At 41.6% G+C, this 27850-nt stretch overlaps 1 protein-coding gene across 1 annotated transcript in view; it reads right to left on the reverse strand.

Annotated features, from left to right (window-relative positions):
• The window catches only part of lama4 (laminin, alpha 4), a 136511-nt gene that overhangs the window by 16453 nt on the left and 92208 nt on the right, over nt 1-27850 (reverse strand). The window contains exons 16-34 of the mRNA XM_077510561.1: nt 26648-26789; nt 26476-26569; nt 26279-26395; nt 17801-17986; nt 17431-17570; nt 16963-17127; nt 16446-16591; nt 16186-16348; nt 15967-16100; nt 15235-15406; nt 14879-15010; nt 14635-14777; nt 9467-9596; nt 9251-9388; nt 5152-5285; nt 4608-4772; nt 1365-1518; nt 1065-1213; nt 784-973 (exon numbers count right to left, since the gene is read on the reverse strand). Of these exons, the coding sequence (XP_077366687.1) occupies nt 784-973; nt 1065-1213; nt 1365-1518; nt 4608-4772; nt 5152-5285; nt 9251-9388; nt 9467-9596; nt 14635-14777; nt 14879-15010; nt 15235-15406; nt 15967-16100; nt 16186-16348; nt 16446-16591; nt 16963-17127; nt 17431-17570; nt 17801-17986; nt 26279-26395; nt 26476-26569; nt 26648-26789 (2794 nt within the window). The remainder of the gene's footprint in view (nt 1-783; nt 974-1064; nt 1214-1364; nt 1519-4607; nt 4773-5151; nt 5286-9250; nt 9389-9466; nt 9597-14634; nt 14778-14878; nt 15011-15234; nt 15407-15966; nt 16101-16185; nt 16349-16445; nt 16592-16962; nt 17128-17430; nt 17571-17800; nt 17987-26278; nt 26396-26475; nt 26570-26647; nt 26790-27850) is intronic.

Here is a 27850-nt window from a genome sequence, read left to right on the forward strand (position 1 = left end):
ATGGCACCTGTTTTATGATACCCTTCCTTCTTACTTTGACCATCTCCAAACATTTTTGTTTTGTTTATTTTATTTGAACTGAGTCAAATGCCATTTTTAGCATATGGCGCCGGCCACTGAAAAATGGACGGCGGGCCGCAAATGGCCGCAGGGCCGTAGTTTGGACACTACTGCTGTAGAACCACACTACACACTTTTATACCACACACTGCACACACTAAAAAAAATCAGTGAAACAGCAAGGAAACAAAAGATGAACCGCATCATAGTGAGGGAACATTGTACTTCAACCTGCTCAAATGAAATAAATGCTCATTAAAGCTTTTACTTAAGATAGCTACTTCTCATTGACATAATGCCTTCCCCCAACCTCAACCATCAAAAAATTATTACCTAACCCCATTCCTTACCCTAACCTCAACCATAACCCAATTCAAACCTAAACTCTAAAACCAAGTCTTGACCCTCAAAAAGAAGTCTGAACTTGTGGGGACCACCAAATTTTACCTACAATTTCAAGTCGTTCCCCGCAATGGTTGTTAAACCTGGAAAACACGCGTGTATTGGCCCCACAATGGAGCAAATACAAAGGCACTCACACACACACACACACACACACACACACACACACACACACACACACACACACACACACACACACACACAGCTTTGCGTTCTTCCATTCATCAATGAGTTTGACACGCATGCACATAAAAAAAAAGAATTTTGTATATCCAAATTTCAGCCTCAGTAGTGACAGGTGGAACAACATGATGAACTTACATTATGCCATGTTCCGTCATTGTAGTTTTCCTTGCTCCAGATTTCAACTCGTTGATCACCTACATTGAAGGCGTATACAAGTCTACCATTGGCCAGAAAGAGAGCCATAAAGTTGTTCTCTTGATTGTCAGATACATAAAAAATTAGGCCAAATGATGTGTTGGTTTTTAGGGATAAGGAAATGTTGGACCTGGAGGGGAAAAACATTGATAGACACATTTTTATTCTTTAGAGATGGCTTTTAAAGAATTGAGATTGTAAATAATTTCCATAAGACTTACTTCTGAGAAAAGGATTCTGGGAGCTCTTTGTAGTGCTGCCTACTGTTCGCAAAGTTGCCATACTGGTAGGCATGTTGTGTTGCTTGTTGACTTGACAGATGGCAGGGAGCTACGTTCACTTCTCTGTGGATGGATTCATCCCTGCTAACCTGTGGCAGCATGCATTAAATATTGTGGCTAAATTACAAATCAACAATACAAGTTTCGACCCAAATAAAGTGCCAAAATCAATTGGCGTTTACTGAAACCCTCAAATCTAGTCTACATTTATTTATTAGATTAATGTTCTTTCTCCCTTACCTTACGTGTTTGCCTCCGTTTGGCTATATGTTTGTCATCCCTGTGCCTTGATGAAAGAGCAGCAGGAGGCTTTTGCACTGGACAGTCCTGCAGGAACGTTTGGACATTCTCGGTGTAGCGCTGAAAGTCTTCAGGCTCAATGTCTCGGTCTTGTCTATATAAATAAATGGGGGCAGAGACAGGCTAAAATTAATATACAGTAATTTTAATTTTTGGCAACAAATCAAAATACCAATTTCAGTATTTCAGGCAATCCCACACGTTCAAGTCTTGAGCACTATTATGTCTTTTTATCATGTTACTACAAGAGTCTCCCCCCAAACAAGTCCCATACTGTCTATGGGGGAAAGGGGTGTTTTTTTCACCATCTTCCTCTCCCTAACTTCCGAATTTTTTCCTTTTTTCAGATCTTAGAAACTGCGGGTTCTACTTAGCGAACTGTTAGGCCTCCTGTCCTGTCTCTCTGTTGGTCATTGTTATTTTTCTTGGACAAGTTGTGACAGTGAAGACAAATTCCTCGTGTTTGTACATAGTTGTCCATGTACAGCACTTTGTATACAGCAATGCTTGTTTTAAAGTTCTTTATAAATAAAGTTGAGTTGAATTGAGTTGAGCTGATTCATCTTTCTTTCCTTTGATCTTTCCTCTGATCTCCTGGCCTTCTGAACTTGACGACTCTGGCGAGACTCTGAAGTATCCGGTTAAGGGGAAGGGTAATGGGATTTTTATTAGGTTTCAGGTGAATTAAAGAGCACAAATTTACACCAATTCACACACACACACATACACGTACACAAATGCGCACTTACGCACGTAAGAGAGAGAGAGAGAGCGCAATGATGATGATATGTTGAATTAGAAGACTGCCAAATGAACAATTCTGAGCATTCAAGAATTTAAAAAAAAAAAAAATGTAATAGAATTTTGTCTTCATTTATTTTAGAAAACACCTTTGGCAATAAATAAGAACATTCAATTCAAAATGTCAAATATTGCCATTTTGATTTTAGGGAGACAACATTAAGCCTTCTTCTTTTATACATTGACCATATATAAAATAAGAATGAATCTGCCTTTTATGGCACTTAAAATTATGTTCTGAAATCCTAAACAGACTTTTTTCTCAATTTAATGGACAAAATAAATGAAGATAAATTACTATTTATCTTGTTTATTTTTTTTCTGATACGAAAACCGATTCAATCTGTGACTCAAATCTGTGATCCGAGCCGAACCGTGACTTATGTGATCCTTTGCTGTCACCATCAGTACTTAATCTCTCCTGTCCTTTTTGTGGGTGTGCTTAATTCCTACATGGCGGTAAAGTAGGAAGAACTTGAGTCTAGACACTACTGGCGATTGCGTGTGTGCGTTTGCGTGTGTGCGTTTGCGTGCGCGTGCGTGTGCGTGCAAATACGTATAAATTTATACTCATTAATTCACCTAAAACCTTATAAATATCCCATTACCCTTCGCCTTAACCAGGTACTTCAGAATCTTGCCAGAGTCGTGAGGTTCAAATGGTCAGGAGACCAGAGAAAAGGTCAGAAAAAATAAAGGGAAAAGAAAGATAAATCAAAGTGAAATCCAGCACCGACCAAACACTTCCTGCCTTCCCCATGGTTACAAAATCAAAGTCTTACGCCAACCCCGGAAGCCTCTAAATTCCAACAAATTAGCGAGATCTCAAGAGACCAGAGTAAAAACTAAAGAGAGGAAGGAGGGAAGGATAGATAAAGCAAAGTGAGATCTACAGACACCAGCACCCACTGATTCAAGGGGCTGTGGGAGGGAGAGGCAACTTCTGTTTGAGTTTCAGTAGATGCTGGCGCGATGGATCTGGCATGCATAAGGACCACCACCAAAGAAAGAAGCCGTCAACCGCGGTCCAGCAAAGCGAGCACCCCCCCCGGAATCCCCAGGCCGCGGCAGCACCAAGGCCACCCCCAAGCCACCCGAGCGGACACCAGTCGGCGAATCGACCCAGACGCCCGGAACACCCCCGCCCCTGCCCCGGCCCACACCCCCGAGCCCAAGGCCGCAGAACGAGGCCCGGCGGGCCCCCACAGCGCTCCACCGGTCCCCAGCCCCCATCCCCCCACGATCCCCCCGCACCCCACCCAAACCCGCCACCCACCACGACCCAGGCCCCGCCACCCCCCCAAACCCCCGAACACACCCCGACCCCCAACACCCAACCCCCCACCCACCCATACCTCCACCCCCCACCCCCCCAAAAAAGCCCCCCCCGACGACCGCCAACCCCCCCGCGAACCCCGCCCCCCCGCGAGCCCCCACCCCACCCCCGGACCGGGCAGCAGCGCAGAGAGGGAAGACGTGCCCACCCCACCTCCAGCTGTGCGAAAGGAGCACAGCGGCGGGAGGGGGGAAGCAGAGGAGGAAGCACCGGGGGAGAGGCGGAACACCAGAACACCGAGCCCGGTGGGAAGAGGCGAAGACACTACTGGCGAAGAAGAACAGTCGGCAAGTTTCACTTGTCAATCACATACAGAATATCGTGATATATCGTTAAGAACGTTTCTGACAATATATTGAATATCGTAGATATCGTGTATCGTAATATTATCGTTGTCACGGGGCACAGTATCGAATCATGAGTTGCCTGTATCATCCCACCCCAGTTAAATAAATTTTAAAGAGGAAACATAGCAATGAGACCAATATAAATCTTTTATTATGTACATAATCATGTATCATATGTACTATATTTTATATTATTACACTAAATTTTTATGTATAGTATCTACACAAAAAAAAAAAACCAGAAGACCATGTAATTAATGCTTTGTACAGAATGAGACCAATATAAATCTTTTATTATGTACATAATCATGTATCATATGTACTATATTTTATATTATTACACTCCATTTTTATGTATAGTATCTACACACAAAAAAAAAACAGAAGACCATGTAATTAATGCTTTGTACAGAAAATGGCAATTGTGTGGCAATTGACAGCCATTCCAGTTTCTCTCATGGTCCCTTTAGCAAATGAACTGCCCACACCTTCCTTAAAGAGCAGTTTTAACAGTATCAAAACACCATAAATGGTAAACTAAACTGGAGAATCTGCTTCTCAGTCTTCTCCCAAGAGTGTTTTAAAAATAGTGTGCAGTTCTAAGCAACTAAGAAAGCAATTCACCAATGTGCAACCTGGATGACAAAGAGCTTTCTATGAACAACCATCATGACTGTTCAGTGTTGAGAAGGGATCTACCTGTTAATGTAGGCATAAGTAATGCAGCCTGTAAAGTTCTTTAAATTGCTGCTTGGTGATCCTCCAAAGTAGAAGTTCTTTACTGTAGAAACGGAAGAAGGCCTTGTGACTGATTGTGGGCGTTTCTTCTCCTGCTTGTCTTTGTCGTCCACCAATAATAAATACCTCAAGTCAAAAGAGAAACACAGTAAATAAAATACACTTATGGACATTTTCTAATTCATTAGAGATACATAGGTCTGACAAGTAAAAACATTGTAAACACTGTTGTCAACAACATTCAAACTCAAGCAGTATTTAGCTGTAAACACACAAATATCTGAATATGCAGCAGGCTGGTCATTGCAGACAGTTTTTTAAAAGCACAGTTGACTGCAGATCACACTCAATGAGCTCCAAGTAGTGTGAAATGACAATGATACATCAAATAGCGCTCGTTGACTACAGCCATCAAAATGTTTAGCAATTCTAAATTCTTAGAAAGAAAGGAGCAGAATTGGCATCAAAATCAAAGGGTTTCATCAAAGTAAAATCATATGCTTACTTCTGATTATTCACTGAAGCCAATAAGAAGTGTGTCCTTCCATCGTTATAATGTTTCTTATGTGTTTTAACTCTTGTTCCATGCGTGTTCATCACCACTGCTCCGTTTTCAAGGGAGATGCTAAATTCTTCAGGCTGAAACGGTAAAAACACAGGAGATTTACAAAACATATTGGTTAGGTTACCTTCTTAACTCATTCACTCCCAGGACATTTTCGCTGTTTTACTGAATTTTGACTGATTTTGCATGGCCCATAGAATATTGTGTCCTATTGCTATAAAAACGTGGAATCTACCAAAAGAGAGATTAGAGCCTCTTCTTTCATCAGGAAAATTAGTATTTCTATCTGTTTGTATTTTTGCATCAGTTAGCATTAGAATATGGCTAAGTTTCATCATTATTCACAAATCTGTTTAAAATAGTGGGGAAAATAGCTTTTTGATCTCTTATACTCTGCTACCATCTGCTGGCAGTTTTTGTAATAACTACCATTGCTTCAAGCATTCTCTTCAGTTCAGAGGCTGCATCAAAGCCAAAGCGTATAAATATGTCTTTAAGAGCATGGTGATATTTAAAATAGAACGTATGAATGGTACCAGCCAGAAATTTATGGAGGACCAAAACTGCCAAAATTAAAAATGAATAAATAAATGAATAAAAGTGAAAATAAAAATTCAGAAAAAATATAATAAAAAATTAAATACAACAAAATTGACACGACGAGGAGAGGTAGGACTCAGACGCAGGATAAAAGGTAGGCCACAAAGGCAATAGGTTTATTTCCGGCCAACAGCTGTCTACTCTCAACTTGAGAGGAGAAAGGGGAATCAAAAAGTGGAGAACTAAAAACGCTCCACTGGGGAGGAAAAAACAGGCAAGGGAGGAAACAAGGCTCAAGGCACAAGGGGTAACTAAGGGCGCTCCGCTGTGGAGGATAAGGCACAAAAACAAGGCAAAACAACAAGGTAACAGGAACAAGGACTCGAGGACTGTGGGACGCTTCCATGCACTGACTGTGACACTTCGGCAACGGAGGGGAGAATGCAGGTGGCTTTTATTGCTGTAGGTGATTGGTGGCAGGTGGTGATAATCAAGGGCGGGGACCGGTAATTATGGAGCGGCAGGAAGGGAAAGTGACCTGGGGTGAGAGGAGACTCAAAATATCAAAGTAAAACAGGAAACATGACTATGAAAATAAAGGCATGGCCGTCACGCCGGTGGCGGCGTGACAGTACCCCCCCCCCCCCCCCCCCCCCCTCAATGGCCGGCTCTTGACGGCCTTTCAACAAGGAGTCCAAAAACAAGGGTGGGCGGAAGGGGGCACGGAGGTGGGAACCACGACCCACCCATCCGTCCCAGACAAAAGGGCAGTTCAGGAGGGCGTCCATGACGCCAGACGAGAGTCCCGTCGGTACCGTTCCGAAGACCTTTTCTTAGCGCAGGATCAGGTTCGGAAAGTACCAAGGGAATCCCGTGGATCGTTTTGACTTGGTAGGCCTGGCAGACTTGGCGAGGCGTGGCAGACGTGGCAGACTTGGCGTGGCAGGCTTGGCAGATTTGACGAGGCGTGGCAGGCTTGGCAGACTTGGCGTGGCAGGCTTGGCAGACTTGACGAGGCGTGGCAGGCTTGGCAGACTTGGTGTGGCAGGCTTGGCAGACTTGACGAGGCATGGCAGGCTTGGCGAGGCGTGGCAGGCTTGGCAAGACGTGGCAGGCTTGGCCGACCTGGCGTGGTGTGGTAGGCTTTGGCGTGGACGATTTTGGCGTGGACGGCTTTGGCGTGGACGGCTTTGGCGTGGACGGCTTTGGCTTGGTCGGCGTGATGCAGAGACTTGGCGTGACTTGATGCAGAGACTTGGCGTGACATGATGCAGAGACTTGGTGTGGCTCAGGGTCTTGGAGATGCGCCCGGCGAGACTCGGGGTCTTGAGGCAGTGACTGGCGAGGTTCAGGATCGAAAGGCTCAAGAGTCACCTGGTTGACTGCGGCTGAGGATGCACTGGTAGCTAATTGGTCCAAGACGTGATCCAAACAGTCTTTTCCCCATTCCAGTACGTTTCCGGAGTTCCAGTCGATTCTGGGGTTGTGTAGACGTAGCCAAGGGTGTCCCAGAACCAAAGTGGGTGACGAAGCTTGGATTGCGTGGAAACGGAGATTCTCGATGTGTTGTCCAATTTGAACCTTCAGGGGTTCGGTGATGTGAGTGATACAAAAGAGTTCCTTGCCATTCAGAGCTCTAGCCTGAATGGTCCGGGGAAGGGGTTTGGTGGTGGCTCGTACTCGCTTTACGAGGCCCCAGTCCATGAGGCTCTCGTCGGAACCGGAGTCGATGAGGGCTGGCAGGTCTATGGTTATATCATGGTGGCTGATCTGGGCTTGCGTGATCTTTTGGGTCTTGGCAGGTCGGGGTGACGGGAAATTCACCGGTGAACCTCTCTTCACGGTGCAAGTTCCAACCAGATGACCAAGTTCACCACAGTCGAAGCAGCGGCCTTCTTGGCGGCGACGCTGTCGCTCCTCGGTGGCTAACTGGGCCCGACCAAGCTGCATGGGTTCCTCCTCGACGTTCTGCACTTCCCTTAGCGCTGGTCGGGGAGGCAAGATGAGCTGTGGCATTTCGATTTCCATTGGCGATGACAAGGGGGTTGGTTCCACCCTTCTATGGTGCCCGCTGGACTTGGTCAACTCCCGTCGGCGATGATCAGCACGAATCGCTAGGGAGATCAGAGCATCCAGGTCGGTAGGAAGGTCCACGGGTATCAGGAGTTCTTGGATGGCGGGTGAGAGTCCTTTCAGAAAGTGGTCCTGTAATGCTGTGGAGTTCCAGCCACTGTTTGTGGCCAAGGTGCGAAAGCGGATTGCGTAATCGTTGACGGGTTCTTTGCCTTGTTGGAGCCGGCTCAATGCTCGTGCCTTCTCTCGGTCATTGTTGTCGGGATCAAAGACCTGGCGCAAGGCGGCTTGAAAATCCTGTACATTTTGGCAGACCAAGGAGCCCCTGGCCCATTCCGCGGTTGCCCAGGTCTTGGCTCGTCCAGTCAGGTGGGACACCATGAAGGCTACCCGGGACCGAGCTGTGGAAAATGCCTGTGGTGAGTGTTCAAAATGGATGTCACACTCCGTGAGAAAAGTCTGACATTGTCCAGGTTCACCGGAGTATCGTTCTGGGGAGGCCAGTCTCAATCCTACCCCGGTGAATGACGTGGTCGGGACGGAGAGTTCGGGGAGGGGTAGCTGTCCGGTGGGGGTTGGAGCTCGACGCCGCGTTTGGCTCACCAGTTCGTGGACCTGGCTCGACAGCTCCTCCAGCTGCGAAATCACGGCTTGCTGAACCTTTTCCTGGTTGGCAAGCCGGACCTCAAGGCCCTGCAGCGCAGCCTCGACCTTTCCTGCTGGGTCCATGCTGGCCGAAGTGTACTGACACGACGAGGAGAGGTAGGACAAAGACGCAGGATAAAGGTAGGCCACAAAGGCAATAGGTTTATTTCCGGCCAACAGCTGTCTACTCTCAACTTGAGAGGAGAAAGGGGAATCAAAAAGTGGAGAACTAAAAACGCTCCACTGGGGAGGAAAAAACAGGCAAAAGGTACAGGGGACAACAAAAGGCGCTCCGCAAGGGAGGAAACAAGGCTCAAGGCACAAGGGGTAACTAAGGGCGCTCCGCTGCGGAGGATAAGGCACAAAAACAAGGCAAAACAACAAGGTAACAGGAACAAGGACTCGAGGACTGTGGGACGCTTCCATGCACTGACTGTGACACTTCGGCAACGGAGGGGAGAATGCAGGTGGCTTTTATTGCTGTAGGTGATTGGTGGCAGGTGGTGATAATCAAGGGCGGGGACCGGTAATTATGGAGCGGCAGGAAGGGAAAGTGACCTGGGGTGAGAGGAGACTCAAAATATCAAAGTAAAACAGGAAACATGACTATGAAAATAAAGGCATGGCCGTCACGCCGGTGGCGGCGTGACAAAAATAAATATAAATGATATATAGATATATACCATAAATAAATAAAAATTAAATCAACATAAATTAAACAAAGACATGCTGATAAAATGTTTCATTTTAAAAATCATCTTTTTCATAAGTGTGTTCATACCCCTTCATTGTGATAGAATAGTAATCCACTGGCTTGAAAGGTTCTAAAGTTGAGGCCTCCTTCAAAATTGTCAAATGGTGAAATCTTTGCTGAAGATCCCAAATAGCTCTCACCCATGAAATATGCTTTATGTGATGCCTGTAAAATAAATTCACAATGTTATATTGTATTGACGTCACACTGTTACTGAAAAAAAATACTAAGCGGTGTACTTACAAAAGACTCTTCGGGGCAGCCACTACTTATGCCAATGGTTCCAGGCTCCTCTAAGAGGTTGAAGTCTTTTTTTTGGAACAGGAAGCCTTTGACACAACCTTTGAGTCCAACCACGGCAGACAGCTCGGACCTGTTATGAAATACATGTTGTGGCTGTATTTTTGTGTCATTCAAATTCAGTCTTACAAAGTTTCCTTTGTCAAATATACGGTTTGTTGTACCCAGTCCACAAAATGCACAATAACAATGTTATAAAAGTCACTAGTAATGAACATGTTTAAATTCAACTCATGTCCCAATCCATGAGATTAAACTACTAATTTGTTGTTACTTATTAGATAATCATCCTCTACGTTACTTAACAGACACTAACACAGTAGTTCGGTCTCTTCATATTTGCATCACTGGATTAATTTGACCTTTGGTCCATCCAGTGTGATCATCAACACTATTTTAATTCATAAACACACCTACATTAGTTGGTGTTTTCTTAATTTTTTTGTGTTTTACTTAGTGCTGTCGAACGATTAAATTTTTTTATCTGATTAATCACACTTAAATTTTGATTAATCACGATTAATCAGCTAAATTACTCGCGTATTTGCGTAATATAAAATAAATACAAAATACCGTAATATTTTGCCATTAACGCATTTTATTATCTGAATGTCATTTGCAAACATTGATTAAATGCATGTACGCAATTGCATGCATGCGTGTATTGCTCAAAACGTAACAGCATCATAACAATTGGGTGCAATTCAGCAATTAATTAAACGCAAATTACTTTTGTTTTATTAAAAGTCCCGTCGGGGTGTTTTTGAAAGCGAAATTTACCACCGAGCACACCAACTGGAGTCACCCCGCTCATTTTGGAACAACAGGCGTAGGAAATGCTGTGCATTGACCAAATCACTGACCTGTGCAGCCTTCAATGTAACCATCCGCGGTTAAGTTCAAGGCTCAAGTGCGGTCCAAAAAAATAGTGCGATTCATTTGCGTTAATATGTGATTAATTTAACTTTTTTTCTGTGATTAATTCATCTATTAACGCTTTAACTTTGACAGCCCTAGTTTTACTACATTTAAAGGGATACTTGACTCATTGAACAATTTTCAGCAGTGAAAAGTTAATGTTTTGTGCAGAATTAATTTGATAACTTCATTATTTTTCATGTACAATTAATGCCTTTAAAAAGTAAATTTTCTACTTGCTGATTATGACATAACTTGTGCTGAGGATGTAGGTAATGTCCAATCATGGCTCACCTGTTTTCTGGGTTTGGTCAGTAAACTGAGCCATGATTAGTCGTTACCTACTTCCTTAGCACAGGTCGTCAGTTGACAGAAATTCGAAAAATTACATTTTAAAGGTACTAATTGTACATGAAAAATAATGAGGTTACCACAGTAATTATAAACAAACTATTACCTTTTTACTGCTGAAAATGGCTCAATGAGTCAAGTACTCCTTTAAGTGGACGAATCATTGCTGACTTGAATTGAGATGTGAATTGGCCGTTAAAAATGAATACCTAATTAGAATTTTGGATTCGAATGACAAAGACACATAGCATATTGGTGTGTGTGCGTGTGCGTGTGTGTGTGTGGATGAACGTATGTGGGGAGTGCGCTTTTAGGACACCCAGAAGTGTTGGGGTGTGTACTGGAATGTTGAGCCAGCTAATAAGCATTATATTAAACTGTGAAGCAATTATTCAATAAAACTCATATACACAGTATATCACCACTTTTATCGTTCCTCCGTTGTTGGCCTTCGATGCCGTCCTACCACGAAGGGAGTTTGCAAAATTGGATGCTGGACCAGAGAGACGAACCCTCACTCTGGGGTTAGTTTAGCGCTATCAAGTTGCTACGATATTGATTGAAAACTTTTAAAAAAAGCGGTGGGTGGGGGGAAACACCCTGGGTTGTGCCATTAGCCAGTGTATGGCGAGGGATCCTGGAGGTTAAAGTTTTAAAGTTTTATTTTAAACTGAAAAATTAAAATCTTTCTGTAGGTTGACGCAACTGTGTTAGCATGTCGGCTGCATATGCACACTGATATGTTTTTAAAAAAAGTGAATATGAGGCTTGGTAAATAAATGTATATAAAGCACTATATAAGTGCACTTTATTTGTCATTATGATCAATTCAAACTGGATTTTTCATTTTTCGGACTATGGTATGTTTTTTATGGAGGATAAAAACTGCCAAACTTCCAAATAAATAAATGACCAAACAAATAAATAAATTACTAAAAGTGTAAATAAAAACGTATATTAAAAAAACAGAATTTGAAAATTATATTCAAAAAATAAATATGAATGGAAATAAAAAGAATTAAAAAAAATGAGGTGTGCTCAAAAAATCGATACGGCAATATATCGTTGCGGGCCTCATTACAATACACGTATCGATACGCAGGCGTTAGAATCGATATTGCTCGTTATCTTTAAATACGCAGTTAACGTTTGCCTTTGCAGCCTAAAATGTACTAAAAAAATAAAAACCAGCAGCGTCTTTGAAGTTAATTGACTTCAATTAATGCAAAAATAGCTCACTGGTGATTGGGCACTGTGTCTTGCTAAGAAAAATGAAAACAGAGGAAGAATATCAACATTTATTTGCTTCTAAACTTAACATGGTACGTGTCTTAATGTACCAATTTTCGTATATTTTGTATAAAAACTAAATAGAATGTGTTACACGAAAAAAATGCTGTTTTTATTTCCCCAAATATTTCAAATAAGCACGTTTTAGAGCTGTAATTTGAATACTTTGATATTTTTGCTCATATCGGCTCATGCCTATTGATAAATTTTCCTGGTGTGTCTGCGAAAGCTGCTCCTTGCGCACATTTAAACCAGACATGCCGCTTGCTGGAAAACAACAAGAGCTGCTAACAAAATGCAAGTAAATGAATGTGATATATCGGGGTACGTATCGCCTTGAAGATCAAGTATTGGGATACATATGTATCGCGATACGTATCGTATCGTGATCCCTGTATCGCGATACGTATCGTATCGTGAGGTTGGCGGCAATACCCAGCCCTAATATATATATATATATATATATATATATATATAGGTTTCCCTCCTAAAGCTGCTGCCCCCGCGACCCGACCTCGGATAAGAGGAAGAAGATGGATGGATGGATGGATGGATGGATGGATGGATATAAAAAATAGAATTCAATAAATACAAATGTATGTAATTATTTATATATATATATATATATATATATATATATATATATATATATATATATATATACACATATATATATATATATATATATATATATATATATATATATATATATATATACACATATATATATATATATATATATATATATATATATATATATATATATATATATATATATATATATAAATAATTACATACATTTGTATTTATTGAATTCTATTTTTTATATCCATCCATCCATCCATCCATCCATCCATCCATCTTCTTCCTCTTATCCGAGGTCGGGTCGCGGGGGCAGCAGCTTTAGGAGGGAAACCCAGACCTCCCTCTCTCCAGCCACTTCAACCAGCTCCTCCGGCGGGATCCCTAGGCGTTCCCAGGCCAGCCGAGAGACAGCGTGTCCTTGGTCTTCCCCGGGACATCCCGCCGGTGGGACATGCCCGGAACACCTTTCCAGGGAGGCGTCCAGGAGGCATCCGAACCAGATGCCCGAGTCACCTCAGCTGGCTCCTCTCAACGCGGAGGAGCAGCGGCTCGACTCTGAGTCCCTCCCAGATGGCCGAGATTCCCACCCTATCTCCAAGGGAGACCCTGGACACCCAGCGGAGGAAACTTATTTCGGCCGCTTGTATCCGGGATCTCGTTCTTTCGGTCACGACCCACAGCTCGTGACCATAGGTGAGGGTTGGAACGTAGATCGGTAAATCGAGAGCTTCACCTTTTAGCTCAGCTCTTTCTTCACCACGACGAACCGATACAGAGTCCGCATCACTGCAGACGCTGCACCGATCCGCCTGTCAATCTCCCGCTCCATCCTACCCTCACTCGTGAACAAGACCCCAAGATACTTGAACTCATCCCAATCACGCCCCTCCAGGTCTCACTGTCATTGCCCACGTGAGCGTTGAAGTCCCCCAGCAGGACGACGGAGTCCCCAGGGGGAACGCTCTCAAGCACACCCTCCAAGGACTCCAAAAAGGGTGGGTACTCTGAACTGCTGTTTGGTGCATATGCACAAACAACAGTCAGGACCGGTCCCCCCACCCGAAGATGGAGGGAGGCTACCCTCTCGTCTACTGGGATGAACCCCAACGTGCAGGCGCCGAGCCGGGGGGCAATAAGTATGCCCACACCTTCTCTGCGCCTCTCACCATGGGCAACTCCAGAGTGGAAGAGAGTCCAACCCCTCTCGAGACGACTGGTACCAGAGCCCAAGCTGTGTGTGGAGGCGAGTATATATCTATATATATATAGACTATATCTAGTCGGAAACTTCTCGGCCTCACACACCAGCTCGGGCTCCTTCCCTGCCAGAGAGGTGACATTCCATGTCCCGAGAGCGAGCTTCTGTAGCTGGGGATTGGTCCGCCAAGGTCTCCGCCCTTGGCTGCCGCCCAGCCTGCTATGCACCCTTTGGCCCCTGCCACCGGTGGTGAGCCTGTGGGAAGATTTTTTATATCCGTTTTTATTTTAACTTTTAGTTATTTATTTATTTATGTAGTCATGTATTTATTTAGTCATTTATGTATCCTGCCATTGGCTGGCGACCAGTCCAGGGTGTCCCCCGCCTACTGCCCATAGCCAGCTGGGTTAGGCTCCAGCACCCCCCGCAACTCTAGGTAGGAGCAAGCGGTTCAGAAAATTGATGGATTTATTTATTTTTTATTTTAGCAGTTTTGGTCTGTACTGCCATGAGGGGGTGGCCCGAAGCTTGTCTTGGGTTGGACTCCGCCGTTGCAAACTGCCTGTCATTGGTCGAGTGAGACTATCTTTTCCACTGTCACCTCAACTAGTTGTCACACAACTCAAGTCGCAAGTCTGATTAAAAAATTTAATCGTTTGACAGCTTGAGTAGAAAGTTAACTTTCCCAACACTGAAATTCCCAGTTCTCAAAGTCTAACAATAGAAAGCACAGCAAGAGTGTTTTTTGGCTGCAAGATATTTTACTCACCTAGATAGGAGAATGTGTGAGGGTGCCCCACCAATGTAGATATCTGAGAATGGCAGAGTGGTTTTCTGATTCTCCATAGATTTAACATGGCTCTTGTCCACCAGAAGGATAACCTTCTTTGACTGATGATAGATCACCGATATCTGTTCCATTATTCAAACACAGGTAGCAAAAATATTACAACTCTAAATTATTTCTTTATCTTAGGGAATGTTTTTATAGCAATTGAAAAAAAAAAACATACCTCGTGATATCTTGCATCATTTATTTTTAGCTTTGGTATGTTATCCTCCAAAAGTTTTGGCCCGTCAGTGAAGCCAAAGTCATACATTAGCCGCAAAAATCCATTTTTTATTTCTAAAAGAAAGAATTTATCCTGTAAAAAGGGAAAGAATGAAAACAATTTCAGGTAAGTGTTAACAGAATGTCTGTAGGCACTACTGTAGCAACATTTTCATGAGCTTGAGTTGATTAATGCATGTATTCATCTGTTTGTGTACACAAGCTAAGCTATGTTAAAACTGTTTATTTTTTTGTTTTTTGTTTTTGTTTTTTGTTTTTTTTAAATCAAGCCAACAGACATGCATAGTGTGAACTTACAGCATTGACCATGATGAAAAGCGCACCATTGTTGACAACTGTTCGCACTGAAATATCGAATCTTGTCACGTAGCCAAATTTTCCCCGGCGCTCTATGTTATTGATCAGTGCATAGCCCTTTCCGTCAAACAAATAGCTTGCAATGCGACTCTGTGAAAAGGCCAGTTTGTACCTGCAATTACAAGAAGAAAGTGATTTAGTTTATTATAGGACACATTCAGTTCCCACAATACACAGTACTGACATAAGACAGAATCAACTCATAAACCTGATGTTTACTCCCCTATTTGTTAGCATTTAATAATATTAGCAGCTAGGCCACCTGTTAATGACTAAAATTTCTTTAAAGGCCCAGTCTGCCGGTTTCACTCAGGAAAATGCACTTTTTAAATACAGGATTTGAACAAACTACTTCTCAATTTACAGATGTGGGCTTCTCTTAATTTCTGGTGGTGATTCTGTCCTAAACCCCCACCCCCCAGCCTGTATTTTGCCATTTTGTATTTGTTTTGTAAAGAGCGGGACGCAGGGGGAGGGGGTCGTGTCGCAAATGGGGCCGGGCAAATTTATCGGCTGCGTGACGTCACTCCTGCAGCAATTTGAAAGCACGCAATTCATTGAATACTCTCGATTAACTTCAAAACGTTGGGGCTTTCACAATAACAGGGACACATCCTTCACAGTCTTGCTCCCAATGCAAAATTCCAATAATCACTAAGAATGGATAAATACCTGGAACATGGTGTTGATGCAACCACATCCATGTCGTGAGTGTTTTTGAAATTATATAAACTGATCACATCGTTGTTCAGCGAGGCCAACTCGATGCAGCCCACAAAGGGAGCAAGAGTCAAAGGTGGCGGGAGCTGAAATAAAACAATAAAATATTGTAATATTCATATGGAAATGATTCAATACTTATGTACTTGTTTATAGCTATGAATGAAATACCTTTGCATCTGGTGGGACCCCCCCAACAAAGAACACCATGTCTTTCGGGTCAACGTCAAAAAGTGAGTCGGTTCCCGGAGCTTCGCCTTTCTGTATGAACTTCTGTTCATCTGTGGATCTCTGGCTGGGAATGACTAGGTAGATTTTCCCATGTCTCCCCAACCTGGCAAGAAAGAAAAGAAAACATAACATAATTGTAAGACAGTGTTCTATTGATTAATTACATTTGCTTGACAGTAGTGAAACCCTCATGATAGTACCTCTCTACTTTGATGTAGTTGAAGACAGCAGGCCATTGGCTGACTGGTTTTGAGCTCAGTGGGATTTCAACATATTCACCACCAAGATTATACATGTACACGAGGTTGTCATTCTTGATGGCAAGTCCCATGTAGTCTTTCTTACCCTAGCAGCACAGTATGGAGCAAGAAAAATGTGAATATTGAAAAAAAAAAAAAAAAAAAACTACTAAAGTTGTCCAAATAAATCTACCTTTCCCATTTAGTGGGATACAATTCCGATGGATGGATGGATGGATGGATGGATGGATGGATGGATGGATGGATGGATGGATGGATGGATGGATGGATGATTATGTCAGTCAAGCACAAGCTCATGCTATTTAATTGGAAGGTGTGTCCACACTTTTTGCAGGTAATCACAATAAGACACCATTTTAGACACCATATTGTTGATTTCAGTAACAACCATTTCTTGGAGCTCTTCCCTTTGTACATCCGTTATTATCAAATCACAATAGTATAGTAATATCCTTACGTTTCTGTCTCCTAGGTATAAAATGAATCGGTCCTCTATTGGATCCTTGTCTGGGTCAACTCTCACATATAAACTGATGGATGTCACCGCTTTCAGGTCTTCCAGGTTGGTATCAGCATGAATCTCCACTGAAGACTGACCATTGAACTTCATGGACACTTGAACCTAGAGCGGAAAATATACCATTGCGACATTGCGTTTTTAGTGTCTGTATATTATACATCCATGTAGTTTCGTAAAATAAGCTTATGTTGCAAAAATATTGTTATTTATCATTTCAAGTGTGAATACAATACTATACACATGACTACAATACAGTTAAGAATTTTAGTGGTGTCATTAAATTCAACTTCAGCAACAACAATAACAAAATTTATGAAGGGATACTTTATATGGAAGCATGTGTGTTCAATTTTGTGGTATTTGGGAGATAGCTGATGCTAAATTTGAACATGTTTGAGAACTAACCTTCTTTGCTACACTCCTGGCCTGGGCTATGAGTTCTCTGATTCTCATGACATTGACGGTTATGTTATTAACGGGCTTCTTTTGCTCAACCACCTTTAGCTTCTCCAGAAGTTCAGGAACGAGAAAATTGAGGTGATCCACTGCGAAGTACAAAACACTGAATATGTAAGGAGTGACCATCATTTCAATCAAGTGTGATTTTCAAAATAATGTACATTTTCTTATTCTAAATTGACAACAGTTTTAACAAGTACATCCATTATCAGAGACTATTTAGACTGTCCTTTGTTTGGGATTAGATGAATAATTGATGCACACAAAAATCTCCAAAAGTGTTTGTTGAAGGATAACAGTGTATAAGATAACATACCTGATTCCTTTGCAGAGTCAATGGCTTGCTCGTAAGCAGCTGTAGAGTATTTGTTTTTGCTCAGATTGTCGGCCCATTCCTCTACTTTGTTACTGATAGGCGTAATTGTCTCAAGCACGCCTGCTGAGCGGTTCAGAGTTCCCTCTGCCACCTTTAGTGTATACTCCAGTCGCTGGTTAGTTCTGGCTAGAAAGGGTTCAAGAAGCTGTTATAAAGTAATTTATATGTCCAGGTTTGGAGCATGAAATTTGACTTTTTGAAATTTAAATTCCATTAAAATGATGGATAATAATAACTCAAACTAAAACAATTAAAAGCTGATAAAAGTGTGTGTCATTTTCTGCATGTATTGATTTGTTTTACTTAGCCCATGTGCTGAGAAAATAAAATACACGCAGGTAGTGATAACATTAGAATTTTATTCCAAACAATGGTCCTTTAGCACGCACCTCATCTTAGAGGTGTGACATCTAATTTGGATCGTGCAAATAGTCGTTTGAAAACGTTTGGGCACCCCTGATCATTTTCAAGATTTTCCATTGGTTCGGATCAGCAATTTCAGTTAAATATATCATATAGCAGACAAACACAGTGATATTTGAGAAGTGAAATGAAGTTTATAGGATTTACAGAAGGTGCACAGGTGCATAAATTTGGGCGCCCTTGTTGTTTTATTGATTTGAATACCTTTAGCACTAATTATTGGAACACAAAGGCCGTTTCTCAATGTCAAGAACACAGAGTACATTCTTGTGACGCAACGACCAGGGTCTTGGTAAGCCCGGTCTCAAGAACGTACTTCCCAAGCATGCAGATCTCGCTGCCCTATTTCCGGAATTCATCTCAGTTATATCATGTGACTTGCTTTCAGTGGATTTGTACTACTATTTGGATGTTTCAAAATGTGTTTGTGCAACATACATTGGTTAAAAACTTTACTTACATCCTTGTGATTTCACGAGACGTCATCAATGGCGGCCCAAGTACTGTTCTAATCGAAAGTATGCATAAGCCAAGACGACACGGAATTCCCGGATGTCGTTCTTCATTGCTAGCTTAAACCAAGGATGCATCGGTTGTTGCATGGTGAAGGCTTGGCTGTGAATACAGCCCAAGATGCATTTTGTACTTCAAGGAACGAATGGGAGCAGAGGAGCATCACGATTTTTCTTTCTTCCCACGCACTTGTTTTGTTTTGTGTTTTGTGTTGATTAGGCTGCCTTTGGCAGCTGAGTACACCAGTTTGTCGGACTAATCCTCTTGCTGATCGACCGACTTTGCCCAACTACTCTCGAAATCACCTTTGATTCCCGTCTCACCTCGGTTTTTTATGCTTGTTTGATTTTTAATTTTTTATTTTTTTGGTATTCTTGCTTCGGTGGTTTTGATTCTTGCCTTTTGCAAGCTCCTTCCTTTCTTTTGCCAGTGTACTTTGTATTTTTGCAGCTGTGTTTTGGAATAAATTTCATCAAACTTGATTTGCTTGCCATGTTTTTGGGATCTGCACACTTGAACATAAGATGCATCGTCACAATTTCAGAAGAATCGGAACAAAACCTGCAACTCTCACTGGTATCTTTCCAGAACCTTCCCCCCCTCAATATTATCGTAAATTGGATAAATCGCATGTATAATTTAATTTCAAATGATATTTTCAAATAGTACTCATAATTATATAACACCTAGTCATACAACATCCGGGTATTCCGTCCATTCAATGCCATTGCTTTTTGCGTACTTGCAATTGGAACAGTACTTGGGCCGCGACTGATGACATATCAAGACATCACGAGGACGTAAATATGGACAAGAATGCGTATTTTTGTTTTGCAGGTTAAAGTTTTTTTTTATATATATATATTGTGCTCCTGAGTTAATGTTGGTGATCAGTTTGAATGCATTATTATTTATTGATTTTATGTAATTTTATTTTTCCATCTCATATGGTTTGACATGGTCAGTCAAAAAAATTTATAGTTTAATCAAGGATTTAATTTTATTTTTGAATTTCAGATGCACTTTAAATCTTTTCTGTTACAGTTAATAAAGCTATTCTTTGTTGTAAGTTGGTCCATATTTCTTTCTTTTTTAATTCTCTTATACGTTAATACGGATATAGTGTTATGCAGAGGTGTGCTTATAACAATTTTATAGACAAATTATACTGGTTTAGCGGAAGGACACAAAAAGCGAGCTCAGAGATTTCAGCTGTCAGTTTCCACTATGAGAAACATAGAGGCCGATTCACTAAAGGTTTGCGTCGCCTTTGCACCACGTTAACCGGCAAAAATGGAGCAATCTGGGAGCGCCTAATTCACTAAACACGCGCAGATGGGGAAATCCGTCACTAAGTGCTCTGCCGAACAGATTGCGTCACGGTGCGCCAGTGTTATTTGCGCGTATGTAAATGAGGTCATTTGCATACATTTGACGCAAAATATGCCTACCCCAATGCAAATGAGACTCATTGATATGCAGCGTCTAATTCACTCATGGCAGCGCAAATAGCCACACCGCGTTTGCGTGACACAAATAACGTTTTTGGAAAACATGTATTAACTGCTCCAACCTCGATCATGACAGCAGTGCGTGCCATTTGCAGCACAGCATCCACGGCAGATCACGCAGAGAAGAGAGAGAGAGAGAGAGAAAGAAAGAGGGGGAGGGGGAAATTTTCCCATGTTTGTTTTAGGACACATAATGTAACCCGGGTTGATCGGCAATGGCAGGGAGGCTTTTTACAATCATTTTTACATGCCAGATGCTTACTGTACGCCCACGCCAACCTCTGAAAATAAATATATTTTTTAAAACATTGAATGACGTCGTTGTCGTCCTCTCTGCTCTATTTCTGATAATGTCATCTTTTTCGCAACTGTTACTATAACAACCATGTTCTTGTTGCAAATCCATTGCCATGTGTGGTAAATCAGGTGCAAATTTGCTCCAAGCTGTCAGTTTTGTGGGCGTGTTTGTGCCGGTATATAATTAGAGCAATATCCTTGGTGAATAGGTGGGTAACTGGGCGCAGACTGCGGGTGCAGTTATGGTGCAATATTTCGTGCTATTACCGGATGCAGCGCATTCTTAGGGAATATGCCCCATAGTGAGGAAATGGAAGACTACAAGCACAGTTCTACTGGCAGGCCAAGAGAAAAGTCAAACTCAACCCACATACCAGCTTCAAAGACCTACAACATGATCTTGCTGCAGATTGTGTCACTGTGCATCATTCAACTATTCAAGCACACTTTGCACAAGTAGATGCTGTATGGGAGAGTAATGCGGCAGAAGCCTTTTCTGCGCTCATGCCACAAATAGAGTCGCTTGAGGTATGCTAAAGCACATTTGGACAAGCCAACTTCATTTTGGAATAAGGTGCTGTGGACTGGTGAAACTAAAATTGAGTTATTTGGACATAAGAAGGGGCGGTATGCATGGCGGAAGAAGAACACAGCATTCCAAGAAAAACACTTGCTACCCACAGTAAAATTTGGTGGTGGCTCCATCATGCTCTGGGGCTGTGTGGCCAGTGCAGGTACTGGAAATCTTGTTAGGGGTACACTCAGTATTATACAGTGGCATCTAGTGGTGAAATAATAATTCATTCATTTAAAAAAAAAAAAATGTTTGTGTTAGTAGTAAGTAAAAAGATAGGTTGTATCGCAGAAACGTACTTTTTTAAAATATAACGGTAAGTCTAGAAATCACTAATTATTTTACATGACCGCGCTGCGTCTTCTAGTGTCCGCCATGTTTCGCCGCCATCTTTCTGCTACGGGTGCCGTCAAAGACAAATTTCAGCGTTTTTGGAACACCTTTGCAGACGCACTTCCGGTTTGTGTGGCAACCGCATGTAAATGAAGAAGAAGAGTTTCCGGTCCCCGAAGAGAGCATTATCAAGCGTCACAATTGCTTTGGTAATTTATTTTATTTCAGCGCGACAAAACAAGAGTTTATATTGTAGCCACATTTGCCAGATGGAGAGAAATGAGGAACAGACTAGGTTTGGGAAGTGCCGGTGCCTTCGACTGCTTTCTACTTGACCGGTAAGTAAGAGTACATTTATGTTTACGTTTTGAGAGCAAGAGAAAAAGTATGCACCCTACTAATTAATACAATGTTCGTACCATTGTTTTACGACCACTATAGCTGTTGATTAGCAACTCCACACCACTCGAACGATTTCGTTATGAAGCTACTTTGCTTTGCTTTGAAAAAAAAAAAGATTCCCGCTGGCAGGTTACATTCAGAGTAAATGCGCAAGTTATTGTGTAATGTAGTGTAACTGTGATTTCGGAGGTATATTTGCCCATAACTTCAATTGAGAATCTAAAGCATACTGTATTAGTGGAGGAGTAGAAAATTATTATTTTCGTTGTGTTTGGTGAAAATAGTGTTCTCGAAATTAATTTTCGGCAGGGAATAACTTTCTGGACTTAACTGCTGGCTGTACCGTAAGCACTGCCCGAGTCTGAACTCTCTCACTCAAGTGTGTACTGGTCCATTGTGTAATTGGGTGCACAAGAATGTATCGACTGCTACGTTTTCACGGAAACTCGACAAGCAAGCAACCTTTGCATATTCTATGCAGTATGCAGTCAAGTTACTTTAATCTAGCTAATACAATGTTTTGGGGGCTTTTTATGGAAATGTGGTGACATATAGTAGTATCATCAATTATTATTATTTTTTTTTATTTTTTTTTTGTTTGTGTCACACTAGATCAACAGCCAAACTTGAGGGGTTCCAGAACCATATTCTGATGTATAAAAGCATTCATGCACCGTTTAAATACATCACCGACCTGCAAGAAAAAAAATATCAACGGGAGAGTCAGCAGCCAAATTGGAATGCCCCGAATGAGGACACTGTGGGATCTGATTTTTGGTGCTGTCTCTTGAACTATTGACCTATTCTAGGCCAAATGTTCAAGTGAAATCCTTTTCATACTAAACAACTTTATGATTGCTACTTGTGTTTAAATAGCTTAAGGAAATTAAATGCCAGTGTGTATCCTGACTTGTCACAAAGGGAATCATGTATTTGTTACCAATTAATCATTTATTTTACTTAATTTTGTAACTCTAAGGTGCCAGCTGAAAATACCAGAAATCACATGTTCACTGTGGTCAACTGATGAAAAACTGCTCCTTCACGCTTAAGGGCTAACGAACAAGTGATATCCTGAAAAGTTTACAACCATGACGGGAAAAAGGTCAGAGCAAGAATCTTAATTACTTTATGACTGTCAGTTGACAGTCATAGAAGAAGCTCAGAACAAGGATCTCATTATTTTACAAACTGTCAGCTGACAGCCTGATGCTCAGGACAAGGGTCTCATTACTTTGGTGTCTGCAAAAGGTTAGTTTTAGCAAAATTATTAGATTATACAATGTAAATGATAGGTCGCCTTATTTTTTTATGTACAAATAAGTTCTTTTGATACCAGTAAAAACCTGTTATTACTCCTGGTCTCAAGAATGGGGGGGGGGGGACGTATAATCTGCGGGCCACTTTATAACAATTGGATACCAGTAGAAGTCACAAAACTAAGCTCGCACTACCCCCTAGTGGTCAAAAGCAGATACTATTAGCATTCAGTAAACTGCATCTCATAATAAGTGGGTTTGGCCGAGGCTTTCCCTTGCCAATAAGATCTAAGCGTGAAGTGGGCAGGCAGGTTTGATAGCCAATCAGGAAAAGAGGTTGTACCATGGGTGAAGCTTTATAAACTGTTGCATTTCCTGAAATTATCAGATTTTTTCCATTTGCGCAAATTGAATGGTCTCAGTGTGCTTTTGCCAATAAAGCCGCTTTTTGTTCAGCTTGACTTTGGATTCCCGCCTATTCTTTGTTCTGACTCACATTTTCTTCCAACTTAACGCAAAAGGGGACCTGGTGCATCAGCCTGCCAACAGGTGTTGGAACAGGTGACGCTGCGGCCAGCCTTCCGGCTCCGGCCTGACAGAGAGCCGACAACACTTCGGATGGAGGACCCCATAAGGCTTCGGTCTTGTACCACCAGTATCTCCACCTACCATATCTGAGCTGCAACAAACTGAAGTCAGCCGAGGTTTTGGTATGTCATTTACATATGGACGGTATTACACACTACATGAACTTTTTGTGTGAAGCAATACGGAATGGTCACATGTACAAGCACCACTTGTTTTACACAGGACCTGCTGACCAGGTGTCTGAAGCCATGGAGTGACTCCTCCCTCACTTTCCTCAGCAAGCCTTTGAAGAATATGATATCATCGTTTGAGGAATGTTGCAATGTTAATGGGGGACAATGTCAGCAAAAAAAACCCCCAAAAAACCATCATGGTATTGAGGTAAGCAGATATTTTAGCTGTGTACAACACATACCTGCTCTGTAACACTACTTTTGGCCCAAACCTGTATGTCTATTTTCCATATATTGAAATGCAAGTGTATTGGTAAATTTCTGGAACAACTGCAATTCATGTAGCTCATTATATTCTAACAGCATTTTTTTTTAGTTAATATGTTCATTTCATGTAGACTTTTATTTTACTTTATTTTATTTATTCATTTTCATGTACTGTACCTTACATTCATTGGCCAATGAAGAATTCCTTGTCATTGCAAGAATTTATAATAATTCTCCAGGCTTTTGATGTTTTACATTTCTGGACATGTAAAATAGTGTTAGGTTAGGTGTCGAATGAACTGCATGTTGATGCCAAAGAAAATAGTATTTTTTAGTTATTCAAAATGTACAAATTAACACACAACAACAATATACAAGTTATACAAACTACAACAACAAACCAGTGTCATACATGGAGTAATTATATGCCAGGTAAAAAACCTTTGTATTGTCCTCGAGGATCTGGGAAAGTGTCACTTATTTGCCACAAGTCCACCAAGGTACTGCAGTCTGGGATCCAGATACAGGAAAATCATGGTGGTGCTGATGTGCCAGCAATGTGTCAAAAAGTATTTCTTGGTGTCAGTCTATCAGCTGGACTTGGATATCGTCATGTTCCTCCATGGTCATTTCCTGTACAAGTCTCTGCAAGAAGGTAACAATTGTGTGTCAGATGAGGTACCAAACAATGAACTGAAAGTCATTGAGCCAATGAAGTACACATTACATGAGCAAGACAAATTGATATCTAAGTAAAGGGTTTCAAATGTTTTTGTAAGCAGCACTTTTCTGAGTGGTTAGTAGCAACAAGACACGGGGGAGATTTACGAGTCTCAGTTGCAGATATGTAGTTCAGTTAACACCATTATTTGTATGATATACTAAACATATCAGCAAACGATGTAATCTAAATACCACATATTCCAAGCAAAGTTATGTGTTGAGCCATTCACATGCATGCTCGAATGGATTATTTTTCCATGCTGACATAATTGTACGTTACCAGACACCACGTTCACTTCCTCGTCGTATCCCTCGCCCCCTCCTCGCCCTCTTTGAGATGGTCCAATGTCTATAGAACATATAACGTAACTGTGTGTTCTCTGTTGCATGGTTTAGTTGCACTAACAAATATTAACATAGATAGCAATTAGCATTAGCTGACGTACAGTATTACCAAACAATGCCGCAAAAATATTAATTCTGAAATTAAATGACTAAATCACAAATTTAGGGATCTGTACAGTATGTCTAACAAATGCAATTCACTTACGCCATCACTCGAGGGAATACCAGAAGTCATTTGCGTTTCTGTTCTGGTGAAATCGGTGGTAGGCTGGCGAAGTATGGTCTCTCTGGGACACCGTAGTTCGTGTGCTTAAAATCATTGCATTCTCTTGTTTGCCCGATAGATGGCGGTCGTGAGCTACACACTGGGGCTTTAAAGTTGAAAGTCGCATGGACTCCAGTCACTATCAGCAGATACTTACGAACAATGTTCAAGAATCAGTGACAAAGTTGAAATTGTGCCAGAGCTGGAAACTTCAACAAAACGGAAACAGATAGAAATATACTTTTTTTTCCTGATAAAAGAAGAGATTCTAATCTTTCTTTTGGTAGGTTCCAAGTTTTTATAACAATAGAACAGAATATTCTGTGGGTCTTGCAAAAATCTGTCAAAATCCAGGAAAACAGCCGGGAGCGACGGGGGTAGCTTGAGTGAAAATGGCGGCAAGTGAATGCGTTAACTGCGCCACACAATGCATTGTGGGAACAATATATATGCAAAACAGGTAGATTTAACACGTCCAGAACACATACAAGTAAAGTGCTGCCACATTACATTTGCATTCATGTTGTTTTTTGTAACAGTATGATTACAGTTGAGCTCAGTAATTTAGAGCTAGCCCACAAATAGCGGAAATTGCGGATCCGAACAACCAATGATTTGTAAAGGAAAATCTTGAAAATGATCAGGGGTGCCCAAACTTTTTCATACGACTGGAAAAAGAAAAAAAAAAGACAAGGCCTAACAGCCCAAAACAACATATCTAGACAAATACTGGACTGTCTTCTACCTGTCTGAAGTTCAGAAATATCTTGCACCATTTCTTGAAGTCTTTTGGTGTTTTTATCCAAGGTCTCTTTTGTCTCTTCAATATATTTCAGCTTGTCAGCCACCTCGGCTTCCACTTCTGGAATCAGAATGCTTTAAATGTGGGATACTCACCTTACGAGACAATGTTGGTAGAACCAATGTTTAAGTGTTGTCTACCTATTTGTTCGGAATGCAATGAAACAGACTCCTTGAAAACATTGTCACATTTGACCACTAGATCTTCAAGCTGCGTGTTGATCCCAGTAACGGACTGAAGAATGGAGAAATAAAAAAAAAGTGCAAAGTAACATAATGTTGACGGAAATACCAAGTAGTTCTGTAAACTTACATCATTTGCTGTGTGGGATAAATTCAAGGTCGTGAGCGATGTGATATTCGCATTGTTGATGTATTTCACTATATTGGTGTAGACATTGGCAGCACTTATGGCCTTTTGCACAAAGCCATTGGTATCACTCTCTCGCAGGTCCCTGGAACAAATAAGATATCTTAGTGTTATTACCCTGTCTATTGAGGACACCCTCATGCCCAGGGATCCAGGTTGGTCTGTTTTCCCCACCCAATCATACAGACAGGACCCAAGGATGAGGACGAGAGTGCTCCCAGCCACCTCTGACCCCACCATAGCCATCAAACACGAAGAGGCCAGACCCGAGGAGAAATGCCATATGTGAAGGGGAGGTCCTGGCTTGAATGGTGCCCTGTGCAAGATCCCCCGTACAGACCTTAGCGGTCATTCAACTAAAACTTATTTGTCTTTAGAAAGGTCACAGTATAGCTCAAGTAACTTATAATTACACTATGTGTGCAAAAGCTTCAATCTCTGGTGTAATAACCTTATGTATTGATTGATTTAAATACTGTATTTTCTCGACTATAAGGCGCACCTAAGAGCCTTCAAATTTTCTAAAGCTGACCATGCACCTTATAATCCGGTGCGCCTTATATATGGATCAATATTGAGCCGCAACATGTCTCGCTGTCAAGACGCTATCGGTGACCCTGCACGATCGGTGACGCGCATGCGCAGAAGATCCCGCCATCTCGATCGCTAGCTAATACTTATACTTTACCTCAGAGAAAATAATACAAAAGCTGTTTATTCATTTTGGGAGTGAATGGGGTTGTCAGAAAGCTGGTTTGTAATCTATTAATAAAGTTTGACTGACCTATCTGACTGTTTTGTTGACATTCCCTTTAGCGCAGCACCATCTAATGGATACATAACATAACCCCAGCCTCTACTGTAGCGCCTTATATATGGAAAAAGTTTTAAATACCGTATGTCATTCATTGAAGGTACGCCATATGTGATGCGTCTTATATATGGACATTTTTTAAAAATGTTATTCATTGAAGGTGCACCTTATAATGCGGTGCGCCTTATAGTCGTGAAAATACTGTGTTTTATTATCTGTTCTTATTGCTGCTGAAAATGTAAATTTCCCAGAGGGAGCCATACCAAAAGGATCAATAAAGTCAAGTCTAAGTCTAGTGCATCAAAATTAGAGGACAGGTGAGCGGGCAAGGC

The sequence above is a fragment of the Festucalex cinctus genome, chromosome 21, assembly GCF_051991245.1.
Source record: "Festucalex cinctus isolate MCC-2025b chromosome 21, RoL_Fcin_1.0, whole genome shotgun sequence".
Taxonomy (NCBI): Eukaryota; Metazoa; Chordata; class Actinopteri; order Syngnathiformes; family Syngnathidae; genus Festucalex; species Festucalex cinctus.